We start from the raw sequence: 27,607 nt of genomic DNA on the forward strand, positions 1-27,607 counted from the left end.
AACAAATTTTTAGCAATATTTATAAGATGATTATCATTTTATCATTTTTAAATATAACTCTGATAAAAAGATACATTGTAGCTTTCTGTGAAAATTTATATCATCCATTCTGTGCACGTGTGGGCGCATATATATGTGTAAATAAGCACGTTGGAAAATAAACAAAATTTTTTTCAAAATTTAATATTAAATTATTGTCGTAGATCTTTACGTGTTTTCGAATAAATCGTGGACGAAATTATGTTTATTAACCGGATACATCCTGCTGTGCGACAGTTTTCTCTCTTCTCCGACGTACCAGGATGTCGGTATAAAACATGTTGAAGTCAAGCCTAATATAAACATCCTTATTAAAAGATGAAGATATATAAAAATTACATATGTTTAGTAAAAATATTTTATGAAATAAGAATGCTTTAATAAAAAATATTTATGTATAAATATAATATCTGGATGTGTCAAAAACATGTCAAAAATAATGAAAAGTGATAAAAGGCCAATATGACAAGTTAATTACCTACATACAATATTGTCGATTTTTTTTCTATTCTAGGAATCTCAATATTAGATCTTTTTATATTTTGAATCAATATTTTTCTCTAAATTAGATTTCTTCTCGTTCACATAAATTATATTCAAATCGTTTTTAAATTATATTAATTATAATTTCAAATTTTTTAAAACAGAATTTTCTCGTTTCACGTGACGAAATTCTTATTAATTTATATTAGACACGGCAGAAATTTTTATTAAGTTATATTAGTTGAATTAAAAGAATCTTTACTATTTGAATTTTAAGCAATGTCTTATATAAAAATGATTTCAGTTTTTATAGTACGTGCAATGTGCTATAAAAATTTGTATCCTTGCTAAAAATAAATAAAATTCTTCCTGATTTATTCTAAAGGAATGATTTTTAATTAAAACTTATAATAGAAGACTTACCGACATAACACATTATGTAGTTTTTCATTGTTGTTTTCACAACCCAAATCGCAGATTCGGTCTAAAAGGCATGTCAATACTTTAGTGAATCTTTCATCTAGTGATGCAATTGTTTCCTCAAAACTCCCTGTTCCATCTTTCGCAGTAGAAACATTCTCGATCTGGTACAAAGAATGTAATTCATTAGTACACTATAAATATGAACATGTACATATTGCATAAACAAAATTAAGAAGCAATTTCTGAAATATAACAAAAATATATGACATATATTTTTACTTATAATTAATGATAATATGATAAGTAATAATATGCTAATAAAGACTATCAACTGGTCGTGCTTTTTATGAAAAATATTATAAAAATATAATTATATTTTTACCAATTTTTCCTTATAAAAAAATAAATATAAAATATAAATTATTAGGGAACAAACTTTAACTACTTACTAAATTTCAAAAATTGTATATGTCAAAATCATAAGTAAAAATACACATAAATAAAATTTGAGATTTCTACATAATTTATATATATATATATATATATATATATATATATATATATATATATGTGTACACTTTTTCTATTCCCTCTACATTTCTAAATACTCTAAAAAAGATCCAAAGTATAAAGAAATTATCATATCCATAAAATTGAGAAAGAACAGAATTATTATTAATTTATTTTGCCAAATTATATTCTTACTAGAAAAAAATAATAAATATATTTATATGTAGGTTCATTAAATATCAATTCTCTTTTTATATCTACAAGAGTCTACAAAAACACTTCTTAACACAGTCTTTAAGATACCAATTCAGTTTATTAAGTCAAAATAGTAAATATATGTAAATATATAATGCATAGCATATATATAATAACACTGCTCTACATATTCTCTTTTTATACTTACTTCATCTTCTTCAAATATCTTTCCAGGATGCATATATAATTTATTAGCAAAGATTTTCTTTTATAATTTATCTTTTCTTGACTAGTGAGGATTTTAAAAATATGATGTTGTTACATAACATTTAATATACTTTAGCTTTATATAGAAATGTATAAAAATGTTTTAATTTTTTGTATATGTATTTTTCATTTCATTTTACACGCAAAATAATGCAAAGTAAAAAGAATGCTCGCTAGACATTATTCATCAAAACATCTCTATATATTTCGGAGATATGTATTCATATTAGAATATTAATCATATTTCATGCAAATTAAGGGAAATGTACGACAGTCGCATGTTCTTAACAATATAATAAATATATAATGATCTCTAAAAGATGCCTTATTTGCAAAGAAATGCTTCATGATTCTAGGGCTACAGAGATGCATGAGAACGAGCTTAAAGCTTTGAAAGTATACCTCATATTCATAGGCATCTTCCTGACAGGCACCAATCATGGATGTCAATTCAGCATCAATGTAGTAGCGGCTCATACGCTTAACATTAGCAAAATATAATTTAATAGATCAAAGTCTCTTTTATATATCATTATTTTCTTTCCCGTTACGTTTTCTATCGTCATTTCATCTCACTGAATGTTAATTTGATTTTTAAGGGTAATTTTGTAAAACAAGTATCATGATTTAAAGATTTAGTAAAAAATTTCTGATTGAAAAAATATATATTAATCACTATAACATATATTTCGACACGAGGGAAAGAACATGAGACCTATCTTTATTAGTGTATGGAATATAAATATATTATATGTAATACAAAATAAAATGCTATAACAGATTTAACTGAAATAATGATTGCAACTTAGAGGAAGAGATCATTAAATGTAAATTTGTACATGCGAATTGTTAGAGAGGAACGCACAAATTCGCGATAGTAGACTTACCTGCATAAAATTGCAGAATTCTACGCAGATTGCACAAATACCGGTGATGCAACCGAGAAGATCGGGATCCGTTAACATACATTCCTTCAGATAACTGTCTTGTAAATCCTGATGTACATTCAATACGTCGTCGACATTACTGACCTAGTTTTAATTATTTAACAAATTATATAAAGACATTTAACAATATTAATATATATACATATATTTTTTAGATAATAATAAAGTAAAAATCAATACCTTGTTCATCTTATTTATAAATTTCAACCAGTTTGGTTCTACGACTTCCACCATCATGTAATACTCTAAGTGCTGAATACAATCAAGCATTCTTTGCCGTAATGAAAATGCCTGTCTGTAAGCTATGGCCACCTCGTGCGTGAAAGTCTTTGCTATTTTATTGCTAATCCATACTCTATAAGATAATAAATTGTTAAATTTTGCTACACAAATATAAAATCCACATACTATAATTAAAGTAAAAGTTACCTGCACAATAGTCTTTCAACATATTTACAATAAAATAGATGTCTAAACAACATTTGATAACAAGCTATGGCCTTCCTATTAATAATCAGGGAAACTGGCCATTTAACATCATAATTGAAAACGAACGCTTCCAAACCAGTCAAAATTTTACCTGCTTGAAAACAATATTCTACAAAAAAATTAATTCAGTGTTACTCATTTTCAGCCCATTTTTAATTTTATAATTAAATGACCAAGATTTTTAATAAATTACCTTTCTCATCTCTGGTTTGAATGGAGAGTATTCTAAACATTTGATACTGTAGATCATATGGAAGTAATTCCGGTTTCAAATCGTCTTTATAAGGATCTGAATCTGCAGTTGACATTCGCAAAGCAACCTCGAGAAGAGATGCTAAACGATGCAGAACGATATCATACATACTTTTGTTTAATTCAGTTTCACACAAGTTCATAAATTGAACCTATAATATAAAATTTCATAAATATTTTTGTACATATAAAAATATATAGAAATAATAAAAGCTATTCAAATAAATTCAAATTTATATTCATTTGATATTTAAAAGCTAAACTCACCACAAAATCTCCTTGAGCAAGAAGAAAGTAACTTTTCACACTGCGTAGCCTACCCATTAAATCGTTCTCTTTCATGAGTACTTCTAATAATTTCCTGGCAGCTTCTGAATATGCCCTATCAATGGCAGCTATATATTTCTGCCCTTGATATTGATAGCTTAAGGGTTCTTGTTTTCCCCATTGTACTGTTTTACCTGTATAAATACATCTTTTTATTAGTTTATAGGATAATTGCTTAAAAATAATTAATTCTTATTATATAAAGCTTTATTATTTTATTTAACATAAAATAAATATATTTAAATAAGAAACATTATTAAGAAACATACCACATTGCCTGATCACATTAAAATATTTTCCAGTTCTAAGTATGGTTTGTGCATGTTCACTTAGAAATACAGGTATCCTTTCTGGTCGCATGGTATATCTTTTCTCCCAGTAATCCGCAGAATAATCCACGGGAAGCTCTTCCTTATGAACCAAGTCATTATCCTCTACAAAAAACTGAAAAAGACAATATTATAAATTTTCAACTTACAATACATAATATGACATAAGAATAAATTTATAATACTAACTTCTTGATATGGATCACATATCACTCCTTTGTAAACCCACTTTTCTAATATTTGCATATATGGCATGCTCGCTGCTTGCATCAAGTATAAACATAGTTCTTTAGACTTTGCTTCACCACTGATACTGTTTAATGTTTGTTCATGAAGAAGGCTCAATACTTTTCCTCCTCTGGCATTTGCCTAGAATCAACATTATATGTCATAATCTTTAATATTCCAACTATAAAAAAAATAATATATATTCTTCATGCATATATTTAAAGAATCAAGTATAATCAAAATTATTTAATTAATATTCTAATATTATTACTAACCTTACATATTGTTGATGTAATCTGAGAAAGTATAGACATCGTAAGCATAGTAGGTTGAATGTAAAACCATAGTTTTTGCAAGCTTAATTTACCATGAATGTGTTCTGTCTCAAGTTGCACAACAAAAAGCTAAAATAAAGTACGAAATATATATTAAATTAAAGAAATATAAATGTATTATATTAGACATATATTTATTTCATCTGTAAAAGTAATCTAATTTGGTTACCAAATAATCTTTTAACAAAGATCGAATAGCTCCTCTCAAAGCATGATTGACTTGTCCGTCATCTGGTGAGACTTTCTCTTCAACAAATCTCACTGTCATGGAGTAATAGGATGCTAAAGGTAATATCTGTTGTGCTAACTGCTTAAACGATATACCTGAAAATAAAATATAAATTTTTTTTATTATATATTTAATTTTCTCTAATTAAAGCTTGAGATTAACATTTTTAATGTACTCCTTACCAACATCGGGTGATATACTAAAAGTTTTGACACCATAAGGACTTGTTAAAGGTTCTGAAATTATGTATGATCCATCTATTCCTTTCAAGCAATATAAAATATCCCATAGAAGTATAGACTCCTGAGATATAATTGGTACAACCTCTGTAATTATTTATTTCAGACATATATATTTATTATCTCTTATAACCTTTTGTATTTTGTAAAAGAAAATAATTTACATACTTTGATAAAGTGTTACAGCAGCATCACTATGAAAATCCCATGTGATACGTGGACGTTCTGCCACCCAATTATATTTTGCTACAACACTGTCATTTTTCCAATTGACTGTACATACTTGCTGGTTTAATTTCTTTCCTCCTTCCACAGCAGCTTTGATTACAGTTTTGCAAATCTATCAAATATTTAAATTATATTTACTATATAGCATATATTATGTAGAGAAAAATATAACAAACTTTAGCATATTTAATTAAAATCTATTAAAATATAATTTTAATCATCTCACACATATATTAAAAATATAGCATTAATATATCATTACCTTTGGCAAATCTTCTTGTGTAATGGTTGGATCTTTTAAGGAAGCTGTTGATCTTGGTGCAGATTTTGATAGATATCTTTTCAATTCTTCATCTTGAGATATTAACTCCAAAGTCTGTACAAACAGGCCTAACAGATCTACTCTGAAAAGATATATCTTTCATTATCTTTCTGCACCTAAATGAAAAAATCTATGTGACAACTTGATTTTATATTATCCACTAACTTTTTGGACTTTAGCTCGTCATATTTTTGTACAAATAACTCTGGTTGGAGTGAAATTTTTGTTAGATGCTGAATGCAACTGTGAGGAGCAACAGTGTTTAATGCATTTGCTGTTATGCATTCTTTCTGTAGCTTTTCTAAATGTTCCTCAGGAGCAGACTCCGAGCTAGAAAGAATAATATTTACACGTAAAAATATTTGTACACCATTATTCTCTATGCAAAAATATGTACATTTAAATCTATTTCTAAATCTATGAGTAATGTTACAAATTGATTTTACAAATTATAAAACATTCATCTTTTATCACTTACCCTAATAAATCAATCAGTTGCACGATCAAATGATGTAATTTAAATTCACTCATTGTTTCTTAGAATACATAATTTTTATCTGTATTTTGGAAAAGCGAGGGCCAGTTTTAGCGCCGCTTGTCCTTGAGATGGCATGAATTAAAATCAGTCACGTGACAAAGAACGGAAACGTTATATTAAAACTATGCGCACGCGTATGCCCTCTGGCCCACATTTAGCAGAAGATATAGCGGGATATTTGAATATGTATATTTAACCGTATATTAAAAATTACATCACAAAATTTTAATTAAATTATATTAATACAGTATACATACTAAATTATAATTAAACAGAGAATTATAACCAGATATTTAATTCTGTAAACATAATTTCTTTTACAATATCTTATTTTTATCAGATAAAATCAGAACTTTGATATATCAAACAACATATAACTTATGTACATAATAAATGTTAAAATTATTTAACAAAATTAATTTTAATGTAATTTTAAAATTTTGTTATAATAAATTATCAATAAACGTTATAAACTATGATAATAAGTTATTTATCTGTTTGGGGTGGTGTCAAGAAGTAGAACATGTCACAATCAAGGAATTGTTTGATTTCTGTTTCAATAATTTCAGTTTGTGTAACAATCTCTGTATTTCTGGGAATCAATTGAGCATTTTTCTGTGAAATTATGTGGAGAAGCGATTGATTTGTATCATTTCTGAAAATAATGATCAACTATAATCGCAAACATAATTTACTGCAGTTATTCATTAACATATATATTTGTGCAATATATTTAAACCATACCTATTGAAATCTGTATTAATATTACTCAATGTAATAACTGAAGCAGTTTCTGGAGTGCTAGTTATTATCGAACATTTAGAATTGCTAATGGAAGCAACATTTTCAGGCTGTTGTAGAAGTTCAGACTTTTGTGAAGTTGTATGTAAATCTTTGCTCTCATTCACAGACTCTTTAAACCGCTTTATTAAATTCTGATCTTCATCACTAAATACACATTTCTTTTTCTTTGATAAATATGATTTGCTTTGCAAATTTCTTACACTATGATTTTCTTTGTTTTGCCTATTTGTAACAAGATATTAATATATATTTGAATAAAATACAAAGTATAATAATACTTATATATATTAATTAGTTTTACATTTTATAATTCTTGTCAATAATTTTTTTCATATTTGAAATGAACTGTTCATCATCATCTTCTGCATCCTCCACAAGCATAACATTAGGCTGCTTCTGTGTTAAATTATCTCTATGTATACAGGATGAACTTAGTTCTCCTGCATATAACATTCAAATATTAAAAAATATTAATATAATCAATGCATATAAAAAATGATGTTGTGATAATCTAATGCATACCTGTTAAAGTAAGAGAAATATTTCTATAATCAATAATATTATCTTCATTACTTTTTGTTGTAGATTGAAGCGTTTCATATTGTGAATGGTCATTATTTGTTAGGAGTTTTGGAATCAATAGTTTTTTATTTAGTGCTTTGTTGTAGATTCTTTTATCCATTATTGAACTAATTATACTTAGAAATTAATTAATAACTTCTTGTTTTTGCATACACTTCTTTTGTATTTAGAAGCTTAATCTTCTTTTGCATTTAGAAGCTTAATTCTTCTTTTATATTAAAATTAACATACAATATTATGCAACATATAAAATTAATATTTTTGTGTATTTTTATATAGAAAAAAAATTATTTTATCAATCGTTAAATTTAAAGTTTTTATATGATGTACATATATGTTTTATACTATAAATATTTATACTATATTATACTATATTTATACAATATTTATATTATTTTATACTCTAAATATTTATTTTATATTGCATATAAAATTATTCAATTTAAAAAATTTCAAATATAATTACTGTAAAAACTGTAGAGTTGGAACTGGGAATAACATTTATTTATTCCAAGACAATAGGAAAAACTTATGCTTAAGGCAGAGTTATTTCAATATCAGCGTATTACATTAAGATAACTTTAATTTTAAAAAAAGAGAAACTGAGGAAAATTAAGTAAAGCACGTGAAATAATCATCGAGGAACATGATCTCACAAGTGTAGCCAAATGTAACCAAAAGTGCAGCTAAAAAGAACAAATATTTCAGTATGTTTTAGCATTCTCAGCTCATGTTAGGTCACGAATCATACGAAATCGTGTGTATGATTTCGTAAGATTACGTTATAACCTCTATTTACTTTTTTATTTTAACGTCAAACAAAATCGAATAGGATTTATGAGAATCTGCGGAGAATCATGCGACTCGTGACAGCGGTGAATGTAAAATTGCTGCCGATTCTACGACAGAACAACACGATTGCGCGCACTTTTTGCAAAAACCGCTCCTCCTCGGATCACCGCCTACCTTTGCCGGCCTGTGTCAGGCCGCAATTAGTACGAACGGAATATTTAGGTGGAAGATTATTGAGGAATACACGCGGACACTCGCGGATTCATCCTGCCGTGGTGTCTGTGAGATTTTTCGCCACGAAAAGGTACTCTGATCGAGTTCCTCCGAGGTAAAATAATTTTGTTCATTTTTAATAATTTCCTTCCTATCCTATTTTTCCACTGTACTTAATCTTCCTTAATCTGAGTAATTTTATTTTAAATCGATTTCCCTTTTTTTAATTTCTTTGATTCAGTAACGATTATTTCCTTATCTTTTATTAATTTTTTCCTTTTTAATATTATATATTATATATTGAAATTTTCATTATATTTCTATATCATTGTAAGTATATATTGTGTAACACAATATGCTAAAATAGTTACATTTGTATATTAGTTTTATTAAACTTTATTTTATATATGTTGTTCAGCGATGGTAATGGAGAACAACCAGGAGATTATGCTGCTTCTTTGCCTGCAACTGTGGTGGTACCTGAAGTATGGCCTTATGTACCAGTCATCGCTATCAACAGAAACCCAGTGTTTCCTAGGTTTATCAAGCTAATCGAGATTAGTAATCCAATTTTGATAGATTTAATACGGAGAAAAATAAAGCTCAATCAACCTTATGTAGGAGTTTTCTTAAAGAAGAATGAAGAGTAAGTTCTTTCAAATGTATTTTTGATTTATTTTATGAGTTTAAAGTGGAATAACATAATAAAGCAATAATAATACATAAATGCCATAAAAGAATTAGTAATGTATCTTTTTAATTTTATATTTGTATATACAGAAATGAAGCTGAAATTGTTCAAAACTTAGATGACATTTATCCAATTGGAACATTTGCACAAGTACATGAAATCCAAGATTTAGGAAATCGATTAAGATTAGTGATTATGGCACATAGAAGAATCAAGATTGTTAATCAGATTTTTGATGATCCAAATCCAAAGTCAGAACATAGTAAGAGAATTATTTAAATAATGTACTTTTTTTATAGTTACAGTGGAAAAGGTCATATTTTATAGAAATTTATGTCTATTATTAATATATTGATAAAAACGAGTCTCTTTGTGACTGGTGGTATGGTCATACTTTGCCTTTTGATAATCTGTTAAAATATTGCCATACCTACTTTATACAGAGATGAAACTGACGTTCCCACTATTAAATACTACAATTACCGTCCCTGTAGACGACACAGTAAATAGCAGCAAGATAAGTCGGAGATCGTTGCGCAAGAAGGCAGAGAATAAAGTTTTAGAGAAGATAGAAAAACTCGATGAAGTGGACTCTACAGAAGTAAAACCGCCGGTAGATTCTTCCTCTGAAAAAACAGAAAAACCATCAAATTCGTCAGCACCTCAATCTGGTAGTCAACCTATATTAATGGTGGAAGTTGTGAATGTCACACATGAAAAATTTAAACAAACTGAAGAAATTAAGGTAACATAAATATTGAAAACATTGAAAGTAATAATTCTCGAATTTTTTTGTTTTTTTTTGTTTATCTTTTGTTTATCTTTTGTTTATCTTTTGTTTATCCTTGCACCAATAAATTTTTTTTGTTTATCTTTTGTTTATCCACCATTGTTTATGCACCAATAAATCTAAGTTTAGTTGCATTATTTTGAAATCAGTCGCGCGATATTAAGTGTACTTTATTTGATGATATTACATCCGTATACACATGTCAGAAATAAAAATATTTTTTAAATAGGCTTTGACACAAGAACTCATTAAGACAATTCGCGATATAATTAGTATGAATCCTTTGTATCGTGAAGCATTACAACAAATGCTGCATCAAGGGCAAAAAGTTGTGGACAATCCAGTTTACCTCAGTGATTTGGGTGCTGCCTTAACAGGAGCAGATGCACAAGAATTGCAGCAAGTCTTGGAAGAAATGGATGTAAGCATTGCTGCTATTATTATATGGTGTGTGAGACTTTGATGGAATGTATTGAAATATTTTTATTCATAGATTTTAAAAAGATTGAGACTATCTCTTGCACTTCTGAAAAAAGAATATGAATTAAGTAAGCTACAGCAAAAAATCGGCAGAGAGGTCGAGGAGAAAGTAAAACAGCAACACAGAAAATATATTCTTCATGAACAATTAAAAGTTATCAAGAAAGAATTGGGGCTCGAAAAGGATGACAAAGATGCAATAGAAGAGAAGTACAGGGAAAGAATAAGACAAAAGACAGTTCCTAAACCAGTGATGGACGTATTGGAAGAAGAATTGAATAAATTATCTTTCTTAGAAAGTCATAGTAGTGAATTCAAGTATGTATTAAAAATCAGTATTTTTATTATAGAATAAAATAGTGTAATATACATACACACATATATATATATATATATATATATATATATATATATATATATATATATATAATTTTTATATCTTTTAGCGTTACGAGAAATTATCTAGACTGGCTTACATCCATGCCATGGGGTGTAACAAGTACAGAAAATTTAAATCTTCAGGATGCCATCAAAATTTTGGATGAAGACCATTATGGAATGGAAGATATAAAAAAAAGAATTCTTGGTATAAAAATACTAATATAAAAATAGATTTTAACAATCTTACACACTACAAATACCATGCTTTCATTGCAGAATTTATTGCTGTTAGTCAACTAAAAGGCAGTACACAAGGAAAGATATTATGTTTCTATGGGCCTCCTGGAGTAGGCAAAACCTCTATTGCTAAATCGATCTCTCGCGCTTTGAACAGAGAGTACTTTAGATTTAGCGTCGGCGGAATGACAGATGTAGCGGAGATCAAAGGTCACAGGAGAACATATGTAGGAGCAATGCCAGGCAAAGTCATTCAGTGCTTGAAAAAGACTAAGACTGAAAATCCATTAATTTTAATAGATGAAGTCGACAAGATTGGCAAGTATGTAATTTATATGTAATCTAGATTTATATACACATATATAAAATATATTTAATATATAACAAAATGTGAAAAAATGTTTAGAAAGTAAAAACATTTTGTGGTATCTTTGTATATTTTTAAAATTTTTATCATCACGATATTTCTTAGGGGACATCAAGGAGATCCAGCATCTGCGCTTCTCGAGATGCTCGATCCTGAGCAAAATGCGAATTTCTTGGACCATTATTTAGACGTTCCAGTAGATTTATCAAAAGTCCTATTCATCTGCACGGCAAACGTAATAGATACCATTCCGGAACCTCTGAGAGATCGTATGGAGATGATAGATATGTCGGGTTACGTTGCCGAAGAGAAACTCGCCATCGCGAAACAGTACTTAGTTCCACAGGCTAGAACCGAATGTGGTCTCACGAATGATCAAATCAATATACAGGACAATGCACTTACAACGCTAATTAAATCTTATTGTCGAGAATCGGGAGTAAGAAACCTGCAGAAACACATAGAAAAAGTACACAGGAAAGTGGCGTTTAAGGTCGTCAGAAAAGAGGCCAATAAAATTGACGTCTCTGCGAACAATCTGCAAGAATTTGTCGGAAAACCTGTATTCACGCACGACAGGATGTATGAAGTCACGCCTCCTGGAGTTGTAATGGGATTAGCGTGGACTGCCATGGGCGGATCCACTCTGTTCATTGAGACTACTGTCAGAAAACCGACAGGCGGTAAAAAGTCTGAGGGTACTTTCGAGGTCACCGGTCATCTCGGTGATGTAATGAAAGAATCTATACATATCGCGATGACTGTGGCGAGGAATCATCTGAAACATGAGGAGCCTTCTAATACGTTTCTCTACGATTCCCATTTACATATACATGTACCTGAGGGTGCTACTCCTAAGGATGGACCTAGTGCGGGTGTAACGATCGCTACGGCATTGCTTTCTCTCGCTAAAAATCAAGCTATCAGGCAGGACGTGGCCATGACGGGTGAAGTGAGTCTCATGGGCAAGGTACTTCCTGTTGGTGGCATCAAGGAAAAAACTATTGCAGTAAGTAAAAATATAACTTTCCATTTATTTCAACCAATTCTTATTCGATTTAATTATTCTTATTCGATTTAATTTCAAACCATTATTTTATAAAGATATTAATTTAGTACATCATTATATAATTTTCTTGATTCTATATGTGTATCATTTTACTATCATACTATATATATCATACTATAATTTAGGGTACAAAACTAATAAAATACACTTTTATTTAGGCAAAACGCGTCAATGTCAAATGTATAATTTTACCTGAAGAGAACAAGAAAGATTTCAATGATTTGCCTAAGTATATCACAGATGGTTTAGAAGTGCATTTTGCTTCAACGTTCAACGATGTTTATCGTATATGTTTTGCACAAACGGATGAAACCAACTCTTTTCAATCTGCAAAACCAATTAGTACTCACATTTCATCCACACAATCAATATTCAATTAAATCTAAATAGCATATTCCAGAATATACTGCTGACAAAATTTCGACTTTATATTTTATTTTTTATATAATACATTGCAGAAAAAATAATTCATATATTATCTAAAGAAAAGAAAGGAATAGATCACCTACATGAAAAGTATAATCTTTTGAATTAATTGAATATATTTCATAAAAATGTAAAAAAATATTTTATTATTAATAATTCTTTTATAGGAGTATGGATATGATTAGATACATTTTCAAAGTGTTTTCTATTTGTAAATAACACAAATGCTATTCTTTGAATAAGAAGCAATTATTTTAGAGATATAATTACTTATATTTCTTTAATATATGTGTATATAATTAATTATATAATATAAATTAATATTAATAATAATTTAAAAAAATTTAATATATCTGAAAAATTTTTTTTATTACATTACTTTTGTAAAAATCTTATAAACTTATTTTTAATATTATTTATTATAATAATTTAATACACATATGAATAAAGAAAATATAAGAATATTATATCTTTTCAGCATACAACTTGTGTTTTCATTAAAAATTTATTTTTCCTTATTATATATATATAATATCTATAATTATTAGGAATAATCTTTTATTCTAAAAAAAAGTATTGTATCATAAGTGATTCATTATATTAAGTTGATGGCTATAAATTTTAATATATTAATATATTAATATATTAATACTTATTAACTTATAACAAAATATATAGAACACTGCATACAGAAAAGATTGATTTAAACAAAATACCATAAAGTTTTTATTTAAGTTTTTTTTTTATGTATTATAAAATAAATCTTTTAGAATTTAATATCAAATAATGATCAGTATAAGTAATGATAAAAAAAATAATGATAAGTGCTTACCATGGGATAAATGATAAATAAGCAGATGTTATATAAAAAGAAAAGTGATTTTATATTCATATTAAGTGGGTATATCCATCTTGCTGAGTCTAATTATAAAGTCGCACAATCTCATTTGCACTTGAATCTCCATTGGATTATTAGTCACATAGAATCCAGGTACTCCAGCCTTTTCCAATATGCTCTGCTGGTCCACCACCTTTTGATCTAATTGCAACACTAATTTCATATCCAATTGCTTCAACTCTTCCTTGTGTTTCTTGTGCAGAGCTGCTTTTATCGCCATTAACTCTTCTTCTGTTGTTGGTGCGGACAACAATGTCTCTTGAGACTCGATTTTCTGTTGATTCAGAAGCTGAAGCCGTTGTTGGAAGAGATGCTTCTCAGTGACATGTTGTATTTCCATCAGTCCCTTCACTATCTCAAAAATGGTGTCGTTTAACAAAGAGTTTGCCAAACCAGATAGCAATTCGTATGGCAGACGCATCTGATACTTTGGTGGAAGCTCTCCAGCCATGTGCTGCAACTGTTCCACCAAGAAATAAAGTTTCCTCTGTAGATCTTGAGGAGTAGGACTAACAGCATCCATTTTTCAATTTAAATAAGATATGATATAAGCTATATCTTATGACACAAGTTTCTGTTATAATAATTATTAAATTCTCTTGATAATTTTTATTTTTTTTTGACAGATTTTTTATTGATCTAAATATTAAGTTCCAAGCTTTCTTAAATATCAATATACAGTTGATTTAATCAGGTTCTCACACGTATTTTTCACGTAATTGTAATTAATCTCCGATTCTTCAATGATACTTAAATTAAGTTTTATAATTAAATTATATTAATTTTCATTTCTTTTTTTTCACAGTGATAAATATATAATGAATTTATAATAAAACTGAGTATTGAGTATTGCTTTTTAAAAACATGCACACCACATGTTTGGACAAGTTGAATTGTCAAACTACGTCAATTCGAATATTCGTTTCAAGGTTGCGTTCGGAAATCTACTCGTCGGAGTAGCATTGAGTCGACCAATCAGAATAAAGGAATCTTTTCTTCCTCTGTCCAATCAAACGCTACTTTAACGAGTAGATTTGGGAGCGTCCCGTTTGACCACGTTGCGATTGACCACAGCCAATTATATCGACCTGTGCCTAGGGTAACCAGCAACGATTAACCAATCAGAGAGTCCTATTTTGAATTGGCCAATTGACGACGTGGTCAATCGGGTGCCACCCGTAGATTTTTAAACGTAACGTTGCAAACTCGCTTGAAACTTCAACGACATATCAATGACATATCTTGAGAATCCATATTCCTAGATGTTTCGACCATTCTTGTGATATAGCCCGGAAAGTTTAGCGAGCAACGAAAGTAAAGATGTTCGCGATTCGCAGCAGCTTAACAAACACGTCCCGCTTGTCGGGCGTTGTTGCCAGGTCGTATCACAGTTTAATTCTTAGCACGCCGCCAAGGGTGAAAATTTCTAACGCTGTGAGTATAGTTTCTCTCGTAGATGAAATTACATAAGAGGAAGGGAGATGCGCTGTTAATCTGCTTTGTAAAAGGATGATATTTTTATGTGTTAATACAAGAACATTTCTGCGACCAATCCTTATAGAAAAATGTACAATATGCGCAAGCAATATAAAATTTTACATAATAGCTTATATATCTTGTAATATAAAATTTTTTATTTATATACATGTAAAGATCATTGTCACATATATTGAATTAGATGAATTTTCAAACAAATTCTATATTAACGATGATGATTTATGTTGCAGGAAAAGCTAGTTTCATTCTTGTGTCTCGCTGGATCAGTACTAATATCACCCATGTATTTTGTGCCTAATTTTAAGAACTATTATGCCAAGAAAAGTTCTTAAGGAGATTAGATCGAAGTTTCAAATGTCATCTTAGCTTGAAAATTAATGGTATCAAAGTTATTATTTATGACCCTACAATGACACATATTTATGGATCCATTGGAGGTACAGCTAGATTGTTAATAAATACATAAAAATAAAAATTTGTGCTATTTGTCATCCCAAGATAGATCATCATTTATACAATTTTTCTATAATAACAAATCTTTAATGATATTAATTTGAAAATATTGATTAATAAAATAATACGTACTTGAAATAAAAAATATTTTATTTTTTTGAAGCTTAATTAAATTGATAATTATTCAAAACATTAAACGATTTTCATTGAGGAAAAATAGATCAAATTTATAAGAAAAAAATCTAATTTCATGTGATAAAGAGAAAAACTATATATGTATATTTTAAATCTAAATATCTTCGATATAACTTCTTGAAATAAATGACAATATATGAAGCAATTTTCTAGATTAATTTGTTATTATAGAAGGTAATCATCTGAATAGGTTTTTACATACCTTCTTTTGTAAGAAATTGGATAGTTGCAGCTTCATAGCTGCTTCTTTTTGCTGAAAATAGTATACTTGTATCAATTTATTTCTAATTAAAATTTAATCTGGGGAATTGTGCAATTTTTATATCTCCATTTACAAGTATCAAATGCTTTATGAAAAAAGCTAATGATTCTATACTGAATAATTAGCTTCATTTATCTACATCTTTTAATTATCAATTACTTTTTGACAATGACAGAATTCGATAAATATAGACACATTAATACAATAACTAAACTTGTAAAAGAAAAAATATCGTATTTTCTGATAAAAATTAATAAATATCACAATTTTGATAATATAAAACTATACAACGCTGCTTTTCATTAAAAATATTCGATAAGAAATTACATTTTTCAGATATTTTTTTCATAGTTATAGAATATTAAGTTTTTATCTTGTCCCATATTTTCGTTGATTGCGTGTAAGATTTTTATTTGATATATTCCGTGTCGCACATTATCATAAATAATTACTGTCTGCAAAAAATATCTAAATGTCACACATGTTGAACCTATTTTATTTCTCAATCTTGTGAGATCATCTTGCAAGAATAAAAAAAGAAGGCATGACTATGTCAGGTGAATATTTCGATGTCCATGAAAAGTAGTACAGGAATATAAATCATACATACTCGTTTTTTTTTTATAATACTACATAGCTTTATACATTTCTTTCAATCTTCGTATGTGAACATTGAGTAGGGACATATTGCGTGAATTCTGGCTGGTGTTTACGTTTACATTACAATTACACAAAGAATGTCGATTACATTCCTGACGCGGCGCGTATCGCAGTATATAAATTTCTTATTATTTCTTTTTTTTTTCTTTTTCTTTCTCTCTTTCAAATCAAACGGTCACTCTGTTACCTTTGTACCTCGCGTTCCTTAATCATAAGGTATACAAACTACCAGTAAGAAGAAAAAAATAAAGCGGATCCGTTTTTTTATAGGCGAAAGGTAGTATTCAAAATAGTAATTGTGTGAGATTTTTTTTATCGTAGAGTTCCTTCCTATATGTATATATATAAATGTGGATTAGTAAACGGCTTTCGTTATATAACGGTATAATCGTTACGATATTACATGAACCGCGTATAAGCTGCAATTTTCTGCTCGTTGATATATCACGAATATGACGTGGCTTATGCGTCCTTATTATAGCCAACGAGTAGCGAAATATTTAAATATGCACAACATTCGACAATTAGATATTTATAATGAGAGCTATTTCTTGTTGAAGACTCAAACGGTCATTCCTTAATAAAACTAATGAGATTACATTATAAAGCAATATATAATAATATAATAATATCTGAATAGTTAGCAAGAAAGGATATGTAATATGAATAAAATTTTCAATTAATTTTTAGATGAATTTTAAAATTTATCGTGCCTAGAAATATTTAAAGGAAGAATCTCACATCTGTTTCTCACAAGAAATATCGTTCTGTTTTCATTAAATACGTCTATCATCGAATGTTTCGCGTATTATTCATAATATAGCATTATGCTGCGTTTATGCTCCATATTTGATATAATCTGCTTGTATTTGCAAGCAAAATTTGATATTCCTCAAGTCCTTAAATATCGAAATAAATCCTCTCTTTCTCTTCGTCGATATCGAGCGAAAAGTAACAAATTGATCCAATAATCTCGCGTGAGACACGATAAAGAATATCTGCGAGCGATAACTGGATTATACGAATATCGAAATTCCTGTTTATAATTTTAGACACGCAACAATTATCAAATTGAGAAATTGCGATATTCTCGAAAGTTAAACAGTGAAAAAAGTTGATGTATTTTTCAGTATATGTACAGGTATTTTTACCTGCTCGCGTAAATCAAATTTTGAATCGCTATATATTTAATTCAATATATGATTTTATCTTCGGTGAATATGTAATTTCCTTATTTTACTGTTTACATGGGAATTTTGCCAATTTGATGAACAATCCTGAAATGCGATTGAGAACTATGAAAAGAAATGGATTCACATGATATCATTATTGGTCTGCGATACTCTTTCGATTTTACAACAATGAGGAGATTTGTTTATTGAGAAGAAAACGCGGAATCAGTAGAGTTAAATTTTTGCTCGCAATTCCATGCTTAATGAATTCTTATAGGCTAAAATTTTGATATGATGTACATAGAAGTATAATTCTTTGCAGATTATGCACGCGATATTATATCATTTTTTATTATTTGTAGACTTTCTATATCTCTCGTTTGAACAACAGAGAGAGAGACTCGGCTGTATATTCTATATATGCCACAGCAGAGCATGTATTATGAAATGATCTCCATATTTATCATTTATCACGGCACGGCGAGTCAATTGATCGTCCGTTTAAATTATTAACTGCAAAAGAGAGAGTATAACATAATTATTGGCTATTTGAGATCATATATATATATATATTTGTAAGATATATCTCTCTACGGAACGTATTAGTAATTTAATACGAGGCTAACAATACGTATATATATATATATGTTTTTCAAATCAACGACCACATGATGTATTTGTATTTTAACTCACTTTTATATGTATTTTAACGCTCTTACACGAGAAACATCGCCAATCTTCATCATTACGCGTGTTTCTCACACCTTTATCCGGACTCTCTCAAGGAAATAATCTTAATTTCGAGTAGTTCTTTATATTTAAAAAGAAAGTTTTTAATCTCGTGGTTGATGATGGGGTCTTTTCAGAAACTATATTTGCGATCTTCTCTTTATGTTCAATATGTGAAAGTGACATTGCAGTGAAAAGAGTTACAAGATAAATTTATTACAGAGCCTTCTTTTATGTTTGTAACAATAATTCAAAATCAAGTTCAGTAAAATGGATGGTAAACGCGAAAGTCCACAAATTCCGGGGGAAAAAAGTGGTCTTTCCTTTTCCTTTTTCTCTTTCGATCTCCTTACAGAGACGCTCATTTTCATCTTGTGTGTGAATTCGACACGCAACACTATTTTACGATCTCGGACGCGTCTTAATTGCACGTGAAATGAATACAATGCAACTGATCTTTAAGAATACTTTTTAACTCTTCATTACATCTTTTTTTTTTTTAATAGTACATTCACGATAGGACTAATAGAGTCTTCTTCATATTCTCCGCACATCCCTCCCACAAGCTCACAACATACCGGATGTAATGTGCAGCTTTTGCTCTCTTTTTTTTTTCTCTCGCTCTCGCTTTCACTCTCTCTCTTTCACTCTCCCTTTCGCAAATCTTAAAATCTAAACAATTTGTTTCCCTATATAAACAGCATTTTATAGATAATCTACAACTTACAATCTTACAATAAAAAATATGAATCATGGGGAGCGGGGCGGGAGCAAAAAAAAAATGACTTTTTTTTTTCCTTTTAAGATATTCGCTTATTAAGATAACGCTTTATATATGCGGATCCTTTCTCTAAAAAAAACAACCGATGATATTACTAGAAGACGAAGTAAAGAACAATGAGTAAGTTAATGAGTGCATCGTGCGAGCCATTCCCATAAACCTACAGTATATACAATGTACTCGTCGTTAGACTTTCACCGTACAGGATCGCTTCGATAGGAGTAGATAGGAATAACATTATTCTCTGCCGCGGTACGCGTATACTTTGATATTTTCATTTCGCTTTGAAATAGGACGCGAAGAAACGTTCATATTGTATAGAAGTAGTGGCCAAATTAAAGAGAGCTTCCCGAGGAGAATCTTTACAGAAATATAGCTTAATCATAGCACGACATAACTGTTCTTTTCTTTCATTTCTTTTTATATTTTTTATTTAGTTTATTTGATTTTACGATTTCTATGTCTCTTAAAAGAATTATAGCTATTTATCAAAATGCATAGACTATCGTCTTCGAGAGAACATGGAACAAATATGGTTGTGGAGAGATTTGGCCACCATTACTTCTGATATAATTTTTAAAATTGTAAAATGTGTATGTGTTCAAATTCGGAAAGGTAAAAACATCTTCGCAGCTATTCTGTCTACAATATCGTTGTCCTTACTTTATCTTTTTCATTCGGATGGTTAATAAATCTTATCGCAAACAAAAACATTGATAATTCGCATTATAATTTAATGATTGTAAAAAAGAATCAATCGTTGCAAAAAAGGTTTATATCTTAAAACAAGGAAATTATTCAAAGTAACAGGAAACTATTATTCTTTCGCGTTTGCAATTATATTTCTTGTAAAATAAATGGTAAGATGTCATTCTCGCGAATATTTATGACCATTGCATATTTTTAAATTTGATAAAGTAGTTTTACTATATCAAAAAAATCTTCAATCTTTTTCATTATAATCGCACAAATTTGACGAAAATTTTTCCAGTTTTTTTCGTTTGTATAAAAGATCGATTCACGCTCTTTCTGCAGCGGTTGATTCATTCGGCCTGATTGATTCTACCTCAGTGACAATTTATCAACAATGTTAAGCTCGATTGCGGCGACATCGACGTCAGCACTAATCCCGGTCACGATTAAATTTTCCCTCTGCGTTCAAATTATAGATAGAACTTCAATCCGTATAGAAAGGGACAGCCCAAAGGGTAGACTGAGATTAGTTAAATTTTCATTTAGACTGCTGTCGACGCAATTTGACCTTAATATTGACATGTTCCGATTGACAGAACATTTTCCTTCTCATTTACACCATGCCATCGCTGAATTTTAATCGTTTAATCGTCTTTCGCACAATCTCGTTCCATGAGAAAAAAAATACAAGCAAAAATACTTTGCGCGTTAAAAGCCGATCGCAGCAGGGAAGAAGTATCGTGGCAGAAAAGGAGGAGGAGGAGGAGGAGGAGGAGGAAAGAGTGAGAAGTAGAGGATAAAAGAATTGCGGTATGGCACAGGTTTATGAGTCAGGCAGGTACTAATAACGATTTCGAAATATACAAACATGGTCGCTTCGCGTTTCACTTCGCGAATATATATATAATGTGTACGTGTGTGTATGTACGTGTATACAAGAGAAATAAATTAAACATAGCTCGCGCTGTTGATCGCACAAATTTCTGGCTTTTCCCCTTCTTCTCTTCTCGCAAATTTAACTACAGTAAGAACATTGCATTATATATATATACACAGGGTTATGCATTTCGTAAGAATTACAGTACGATTACTGATAGTATGTTTAGAGAGAGTATGTTAGATAGTATGTTAGAGAGAGTTACTCTTTACGCGTGTGTATGTGTGTGTGTGTGTGTGTATGTATGTGTGTATTAATATGTAGAGAATCGCCTACAACGTATTCGTCGTAACGGTTTGATTGGATCTAACTACGATTGATACTCGAAATGGGCACGTAAATTCATAGCGTGGAATTACTTCTCTGGGTCTAACGAGAGCGACGTTCTAGGCCCGACAGATTCGCATGGACGGGTAACACGAAGAGGGTGGAGGAACGGGGAGGGGAGGGGAGACAAGAGAAGATGGAATAATAGAGAGAGGATCAAGGGGGATTGGCGGGGACGAGGGGGAATTATATATAACAGGAAATATATTTGAGTTTTCATTTAATCATAACTACTCATTATAGAGATCCAATGTTTTCTCTCGCTCTCGCTCTCGCTCTTTTTTTCTCTTTCTCTCTCTCTCTCTCTCTTTCTTCCGATAATTTTTTTTTATATTCCGGAATACTAAACTCTCAAAGTGGCGTCATATAATATTACTTCCTCTTTAAATTCATAATAATAAAAGTCCTCTATTCGTATGAGAGCGTCAACGTGTCTCATACCGTCGCGCGTACACACTAAAATGCACACACGACTTCGATAATAATACGTATATACGAGTTGTCAAGAGAAGAGGATGCAAAACTACGCCAACGAACGTTTTTCGTTCGACTTAAAAATGATTTTTTTTTAAATATCATGACGTGATTCATCTTTGACGAACGAACTTTGAACGCCAAGTAAAGTTCTGCCGCAAAATAGATTGATAAGAAGGATACAAGTAGATATATTAAACTCATGATAACAATCTATTTGAGATCACTTCATTTATATCTTTATCGAAAAATATATTATAATAAGTAGTTTTCATAATTTTTTCCCCCAAAATTTATATAAAATTAAAGTATTATATGTTTTATTATATTTTGCAATATTATATTTTACTTATACATGTACACACATATATGTATTGTACATATATATATATATAATTTCAATACAATTTATATGCACGCTTAAATTCAAGTAAATTCAAATTGTGTGATGGCTTGATAGCCATCGATAACCAGAATTGTCAAGACATGAAAGACAACAACTAGAAAAAAGACGTTATAAAAAAAAATTTCCAAAAAATAGAATATTTGCATTCTCTTCTTTCAACATTCTATATACGCAGAGAATCTCTGGCCAACCGCAGTTTCTGTTGGAGACGAAAAACACCGCGTAAATAGTTAATACGGAATGAGTCTAAGAAAATATATGATCGTAAATCCGTATCAGTCTTCGCATATTTATCGTCCTCTTACCGTGACTAATAAAACTTACTGTAAAGTGACTTATCCTTTTCTCGCATCGAAAACGGCCAAACTTTCTCACGCAAAAATTCTCTTCAACTATTAACGCAGTACCTCTCTACCATCGGCAGAAAGCGCGATTAGCTAGGAACACTCTGTATATACATATATATATATATATATATAATATATATATATTCGCTACCTGCATATCACAACATAAATTTTATTCTTTCTTCGATCTTTCTCTCGTCTCTTTCGCTCTCTTACTCACTCACTCCATCTCTTTCTTCCTCATTTGGACGCGATACACTCATATTTACGCAAGCACGCATACAATCCCGTCTCTACGTAATTATTATAACGCTGCAGAGTACTGTGATAGTGGTTGAGTTTCTAAGCATTGTAGCGCCATTCCAGGGTGTGTCTCGAATGTATCGTTCAGAACCGTTGTAGCTCTTTTGCTACTCGACTTCTCCCCCTGGAAAATCTATTCGTCTTATCGTGCACGCAGTTTCCTATATCTGGGCGAATAAAAATGATATCACGTCCACGCAATTGTGCGCCTTTCCGTTGTCCCCTTTTCTTGATCTTCGAGGCCGGTTGTACCGACACCGAATGGTGTTAAGTGTAAAGTATATGATTAACTTGAATGATATTTATAAAATATTCAAGTGACGCTTCATCTTAAAATCTAATTTTGCTTCTTTAAAAAAAAATATGTATAGAGATGAAGAAAGAAATTAATTAAATTAATTTAGGTCAAGAGGACGTGCAATCGAAACTAAAGTTAACTGTATGTGTGACAGAGAGAGAAAGTGTGCTAATTAAAAGCTTATGATTAATAAAACCATTTTTTTTCTCTCTGTCTCCTTTTCGCTATATTATAACTGCAAGCATAATCTAAGAAAAAGGATCGATCGTTCGCCAAAAAAATCTAGATAAGTCTATTAACTAAATTTTTTCGTTTTGTCAATATTACAGCTACTGCTATAATCTATATAGAAAAGAACAATAACATAATCCCTAACCAAAATTTAATCAATATTGCTAACTACATTTACGATTATTTCATCTACATTATAGCAATGTAAATTAGCAATGTAATGCATGAAGAAATATCATCATGCAAAATTAGTTAACCAGCGCGGTTAAATTAAATTTATTTAGTTAATCAAAATTCAGTTAAGTCAATTAGCTAACTTTACGAGAATAACAATTATATATACCTTCTCTCTCTTTCTCTGTCTCTTCCGATGTTACAATCATCGCAAGCTAGACACTAGGGAGAGGGGGAGGAGGGAAAAAAGTCAATCGAAACTTAATTTAAGCCGTTAACAAAATCGATTGTCGTTAATCAAATCCTTTTCACGTCCGTCTGTATATCACAACAAGAGCCATAACGTCCAAAGTGACGTCGTTAGCCGAAGTTAGTAAACCGTCTACCATCGCTATCGGCGCAACTCGGCGACCCGGAGACCTCATCTCGGCAAACTCTAACTCGTCGTGCCAGCAACGATCCGTTCGCTCGGCAACGCTACCCTATTCGCCCTTCTTTCTCTTCTTTCCGAGCGGAGTTTTCCCCGCGAGCGGGTATCGATCGAGCACGCATTATCGCCTACTAAACGAACCGAAATCCCCGACGATGACATGCCATCCGCGCCGTTGGGGAACCGCACCGTTGCTGCCCGCATCGTTTGCTCCTCATCATCGCTCCGTTCAACGGGTACCGGAGCGACATAATCTTTCTTTCCCTCTTTCTCTCGTGCTACACTGCTCACGAGCTCAGCCACTAACGATTATACATCAGCATGAAATCTTAGAAACCATGGCTCAGCGCTCGGGTGAGCCCGCGCTCGTCTGTGCCGCGCGCCCATCCGCGCGAAATCCACCACCGGGTCCACGTCGGCGACGACCACCGGGGCGATCTAGAGTATACAGCAGGAAGCCGAGCAGCAACTACTTCCGCCGCCTTTACTTTTTTGTCTCTGATCTGGAACAGAAGCACACGTACGTGTCAGTCGTTATGTCCTCGCGTCTCCTGTTGATTCAGCACCGCGAAAAAAAACATGTCGAAGAATGTGCACATGTAATATTATACAGATAAAAAATAAAATCTAAATATCTGAAGAGTAAATATAAATATTATATATATATATATATATATATATATATATATATATATATAAAATATTATATTAAATGTTTTCGCAAAATAACGATTGATTAAAAAGTGAGGAATATATTTACGGGCTTTTGATGGGATCTTGAGAAATCGCGCGTATCATTTTTTCCGAGGAAATTTAATAATATTTACATGTATATATACATATTTTTTTTGATGAAATAAAATTGGCAATAAAATCAGTAGCATTCCTCGATATTTTTTCATTTTAGTTATTTTTTTATTTCCTTTTAGATTTAAACTTTTATATTTTGTTTTTTTTTTTTTTAATTTTTCGATGCAAAACACGCGATATTATATTTTATATCTAAATTGATTTAATTATATTAGAGAAATACCATAAAGAAAACATCTGTTTTCTACTTTTTTCTGTAATATAATTATAGCGTATAATATGATTAAGTGTAAGATATCGCGAAATCTTTTGCGGGAAAAGAATACCGTAGATCCGTTTGGATCCCACTTAATCATAAATGATACCTTTCTGTCGGATCCCACTTAGCTGTCATGTCATGCGATGTTATTAAATCATTTTTCCGAGCGATAGGGTGTACGCTATTTTTCTCATTATATTTATTCACTGTTATGGAAACGTATGTAATAGGTTGGAACTTGCGGGAGTAAGCGGTAAGGATTAGGAAGACTCACACGTTGGATTAAGGATTAGAACGGTATCATATGGTTGAAGTCATAGTTTTCAGGATCATCGGACAGGATATACATAAACTCACCGTTAGGCAGAATACCTAAAAAAAGAGATTAAACAAGAATAAAAATCATCGATACTTGATTATTAATCGATGTAATTAAATATGCATTTAATAAGTACCGATATCTTAAATCGAGAATAATCAACATCAAAATATAAATATAATAAAATTTAGATTTAAAAGAATGTTCAGATATAAGATAATTGGAAATACACAATCGTTAAATTGAAGATAATAAATTCGATATTAATAGAAAACAACGAGTTATCTTAATCAATATATGTGTATAAATACAAATATATATTATAATATATATTATAACGTACATAAATATAAATATTATTTAAAATATTTGTTAAATTATTATATTTCGATGTTATTTAATCAAGTAATAACAACTTAATTAATCGACAAATATTTGAGAAAAAAATTTAATTTTTTACTCGTCCTCTTAATCATTTTTTTGTTTACAACAGAAATGCGGATATAAACATGCATTTTTTTTCAAATTTTACAATTTATATTGCTGATGCACAAGTGAAAAAGTCAATTTAGAAAGGAGGAAACCTTCGTGTTGCGAAGTAGCAACGTGTTGTTGGGAAGTTGCACAATGCGTCGCTCCTCAACGATTATCTTCTCCGTCGATCAAAGCTGATTATTAACTACCTGCCCGTGTTTTATCCGTCGCACTTAGCGTCACATCGATTAATAATTATTAGTAAGCGAGTCGCATGCGATAAAGTTGATATCGCGACATAAAAAAGGACAGAAAGAAAAAACAAACTGTTGGGCATATCTATCAATTTAATTGCCATTATTAAATTGATCGTCACTAAATTAGATTCCCCGGGAAGGCTCGCGAAAACGGAAGTGCGTGTGCAACGGAAATGACAGAGAAGCTGCAAAGGGGAACGCAAAGAGTTGCGAAATGTGCATTTTGCGCAAGATTATATAGAATGCACGAATGATAATGACAATGTTGCGCAATGGCAAATTGTGTGACGATCATTTTAACGCGACGAATGATTCTGCGAGTAGAATCTGAACTTTCACTGATAACCGATTGCACAGTGACCTGTGCAAAATCGATAACGATGCATACGCGAACCGTGTCGCCTAACTTATCAGTGCATTTGGGCCAAATAAATAACAAAATGCCTCAGAACGCGTGAATGATATTTGGAGATAAATTTCATTGAAGTAAATTTTATTTTAGCGAAAATATCAAAAGTCACGTTTTAATTAAAAATCTTTTAATTATAAATCGAGAAACCTTTTCCAAATTAAGTTGTAGAAATGCGAAAATATTTATATATATAATATGGAATTAACTATTTAATACAATTTTTATAAAAAATAAATTTAAAATTTATATTAATGTAATTTTTTTTTATTTTAAGATATAGAATTTTCTCCAATTTACTTTTTAATTCTGTTTTAACATAATATTTGAAACGCTTTTATATTGTAATTTGTGTCATTTTTAACTAAAACCTTGAAATTTGCAAAATTGAAAAAAAAATAATGATATATCTTTCAATATTTCTGCTAAAAAAAGATTTCTATTCAAAAACTCTTACGTTCTTAAAATATTCGTGCGTTCTTCAGTGTCTTGCATAAACTATTGTCAAATAGCAGCTAAATACAGCTAATCGATATAATTCCGTTATAATGAATACCGATGGAACGCGACATTTTCGTTGTAACGAAGTGTGATTGAATC

The 27,607-nt window shown here is 30.3% G+C and overlaps 5 protein-coding genes and 1 long non-coding RNA gene across 9 annotated transcripts in view; 2 read left to right on the forward strand and 4 right to left on the reverse strand.

Annotated features, from left to right (window-relative positions):
• Positions 1–12: 12 nt before the first annotated feature.
• LOC105251875 (gamma-tubulin complex component 2) lies at positions 13–6,468 on the reverse strand. Of its 2 annotated transcripts, XM_011258951.3 has the most exons (17): positions 6,321–6,373; positions 6,008–6,172; positions 5,783–5,924; positions 5,461–5,632; positions 5,236–5,379; positions 4,994–5,148; positions 4,765–4,893; positions 4,451–4,630; positions 4,202–4,376; positions 3,873–4,066; positions 3,547–3,757; positions 3,294–3,462; positions 3,045–3,219; positions 2,805–2,948; positions 2,320–2,397; positions 946–1,106; positions 13–332 (listed from the first exon to the last, which is right to left on the reverse strand). In XM_011258951.3, the coding sequence occupies exons 1-17, from the start codon at positions 6,371–6,373 to the stop codon at positions 248–250; spliced, it is 2,532 nt and encodes an 843-aa protein (XP_011257253.1). In that variant the 3' UTR covers positions 13–247. The 2 variants fall into 2 exon arrangements, with proteins under 2 accessions (XP_011257253.1, XP_011257254.1); XM_011258952.3 differs by lacking the exon at positions 2,320–2,397 and having other exon boundaries at positions 6,321–6,468.
• Positions 6,469–6,866: 398 nt separating this feature from the next.
• On the reverse strand, positions 6,867–7,964 carry LOC112639299. Its single transcript, XM_025412734.1, has 4 exons — positions 7,707–7,964; positions 7,486–7,624; positions 7,125–7,406; positions 6,867–7,035 (listed from the first exon to the last, which is right to left on the reverse strand). Exons 1-4 carry the CDS (start codon positions 7,864–7,866, stop codon positions 6,867–6,869), a joined length of 750 nt encoding a protein of 249 aa, XP_025268519.1. The 5' UTR covers positions 7,867–7,964.
• A 502-nt stretch (positions 7,965–8,466) lies between these two features.
• Positions 8,467–13,270, forward strand: LOC105251874 (lon protease homolog, mitochondrial). 3 transcript variants are annotated; one of them, XM_011258947.3, is made up of 10 exons: positions 8,467–8,886; positions 9,190–9,417; positions 9,552–9,724; positions 9,906–10,207; positions 10,482–10,673; positions 10,746–11,050; positions 11,179–11,318; positions 11,390–11,672; positions 11,823–12,726; positions 12,945–13,270. In XM_011258947.3, exons 1-10 carry the CDS (start codon positions 8,624–8,626, stop codon positions 13,164–13,166), a joined length of 3,012 nt encoding a protein of 1,003 aa, XP_011257249.1. In that variant the 5' UTR covers positions 8,467–8,623; the 3' UTR covers positions 13,167–13,270. The 3 variants fall into 3 exon arrangements, with proteins under 3 accessions (XP_011257249.1, XP_011257250.1, XP_011257251.1); XM_011258948.3 differs by having other exon boundaries at positions 8,468–8,862; positions 12,945–13,267; XM_011258949.3 differs by having other exon boundaries at positions 8,470–8,886; positions 9,957–10,207; positions 12,945–13,264.
• A 780-nt stretch (positions 13,271–14,050) lies between these two features.
• On the reverse strand, positions 14,051–14,878 carry LOC105251873 (gonadal protein gdl). The gene has a single exon (XM_011258946.3). It carries the CDS (start codon positions 14,631–14,633, stop codon positions 14,106–14,108), a length of 528 nt encoding a protein of 175 aa, XP_011257248.1. The 5' UTR covers positions 14,634–14,878; the 3' UTR covers positions 14,051–14,105.
• A 469-nt stretch (positions 14,879–15,347) lies between these two features.
• Positions 15,348–16,082, forward strand: LOC105251872. The gene is made up of 2 exons (XR_889239.2): positions 15,348–15,544; positions 15,838–16,082. It is a non-coding gene; the product is annotated as an uncharacterized LOC105251872 (long non-coding RNA).
• A 7,380-nt stretch (positions 16,083–23,462) lies between these two features.
• Positions 23,463–27,607, reverse strand: part of LOC105251871 (ubiquitin-like protein 3) — a 42,932-nt gene continuing 38,787 nt past the window's right edge. Inside the window, exon 4 of the mRNA XM_011258945.3 lies at positions 23,463–24,982. Coding sequence (XP_011257247.1) covers positions 24,918–24,982 — 65 coding nt within the window. The 3' untranslated portion in view covers positions 23,463–24,917. The remainder of the gene's footprint in view (positions 24,983–27,607) is intronic.

This window comes from Camponotus floridanus, unplaced genomic scaffold, assembly GCF_003227725.1.
Source record: "Camponotus floridanus strain SB8 unplaced genomic scaffold, Cflo_v7.5 scaffold56, whole genome shotgun sequence".
Taxonomy (NCBI): domain Eukaryota; kingdom Metazoa; phylum Arthropoda; class Insecta; order Hymenoptera; family Formicidae; genus Camponotus; species Camponotus floridanus.

Bases quoted from the DNA above. Each gene is read 5' to 3' on its own strand.
- LOC105251874 (XM_011258947.3), top strand. From the start codon at position 8,624: ATGCGACTCGTGACAGCGGTGAATGTAAAATTGCTGCCGATTCTACGA. The intron at 9,418-9,551 runs GTAAGTTCTTTC...TTGTATATACAG, and splicing joins TTCTTAAAGAAGAATGAAGA to AAATGAAGCTGAAATTGTTC. The intron at 10,674-10,745 runs GTAAGCATTGCT...TTTTATTCATAG, and splicing joins AAGTCTTGGAAGAAATGGAT to ATTTTAAAAAGATTGAGACT.
- LOC105251873 (XM_011258946.3), bottom strand. From the start codon at position 14,633: ATGGATGCTGTTAGTCCTACTCCTCAAGATCTACAGAGGAAACTTTAT.
- LOC112639299 (XM_025412734.1), bottom strand. From the start codon at position 7,866: ATGGATAAAAGAATCTACAACAAAGCACTAAATAAAAAACTATTGATT. The intron at 7,625-7,706 runs GTATGCATTAGA...TGTTATATGCAG, and splicing joins TATTTCTCTTACTTTAACAG to GAGAACTAAGTTCATCCTGT. The intron at 7,036-7,124 runs GTATGGTTTAAA...CATTATTTTCAG, and splicing joins ATTAATACAGATTTCAATAG to AAATGATACAAATCAATCGC.
- LOC105251875 (XM_011258951.3), bottom strand. From the start codon at position 6,373: ATGAGTGAATTTAAATTACATCATTTGATCGTGCAACTGATTGATTTA. The intron at 5,925-6,007 runs GTTAGTGGATAA...ATATCTTTTCAG, and splicing joins GACGAGCTAAAGTCCAAAAA to AGTAGATCTGTTAGGCCTGT. The intron at 3,220-3,293 runs GTAACTTTTACT...ATTATCTTATAG, and splicing joins GTTGAAAGACTATTGTGCAG to AGTATGGATTAGCAATAAAA.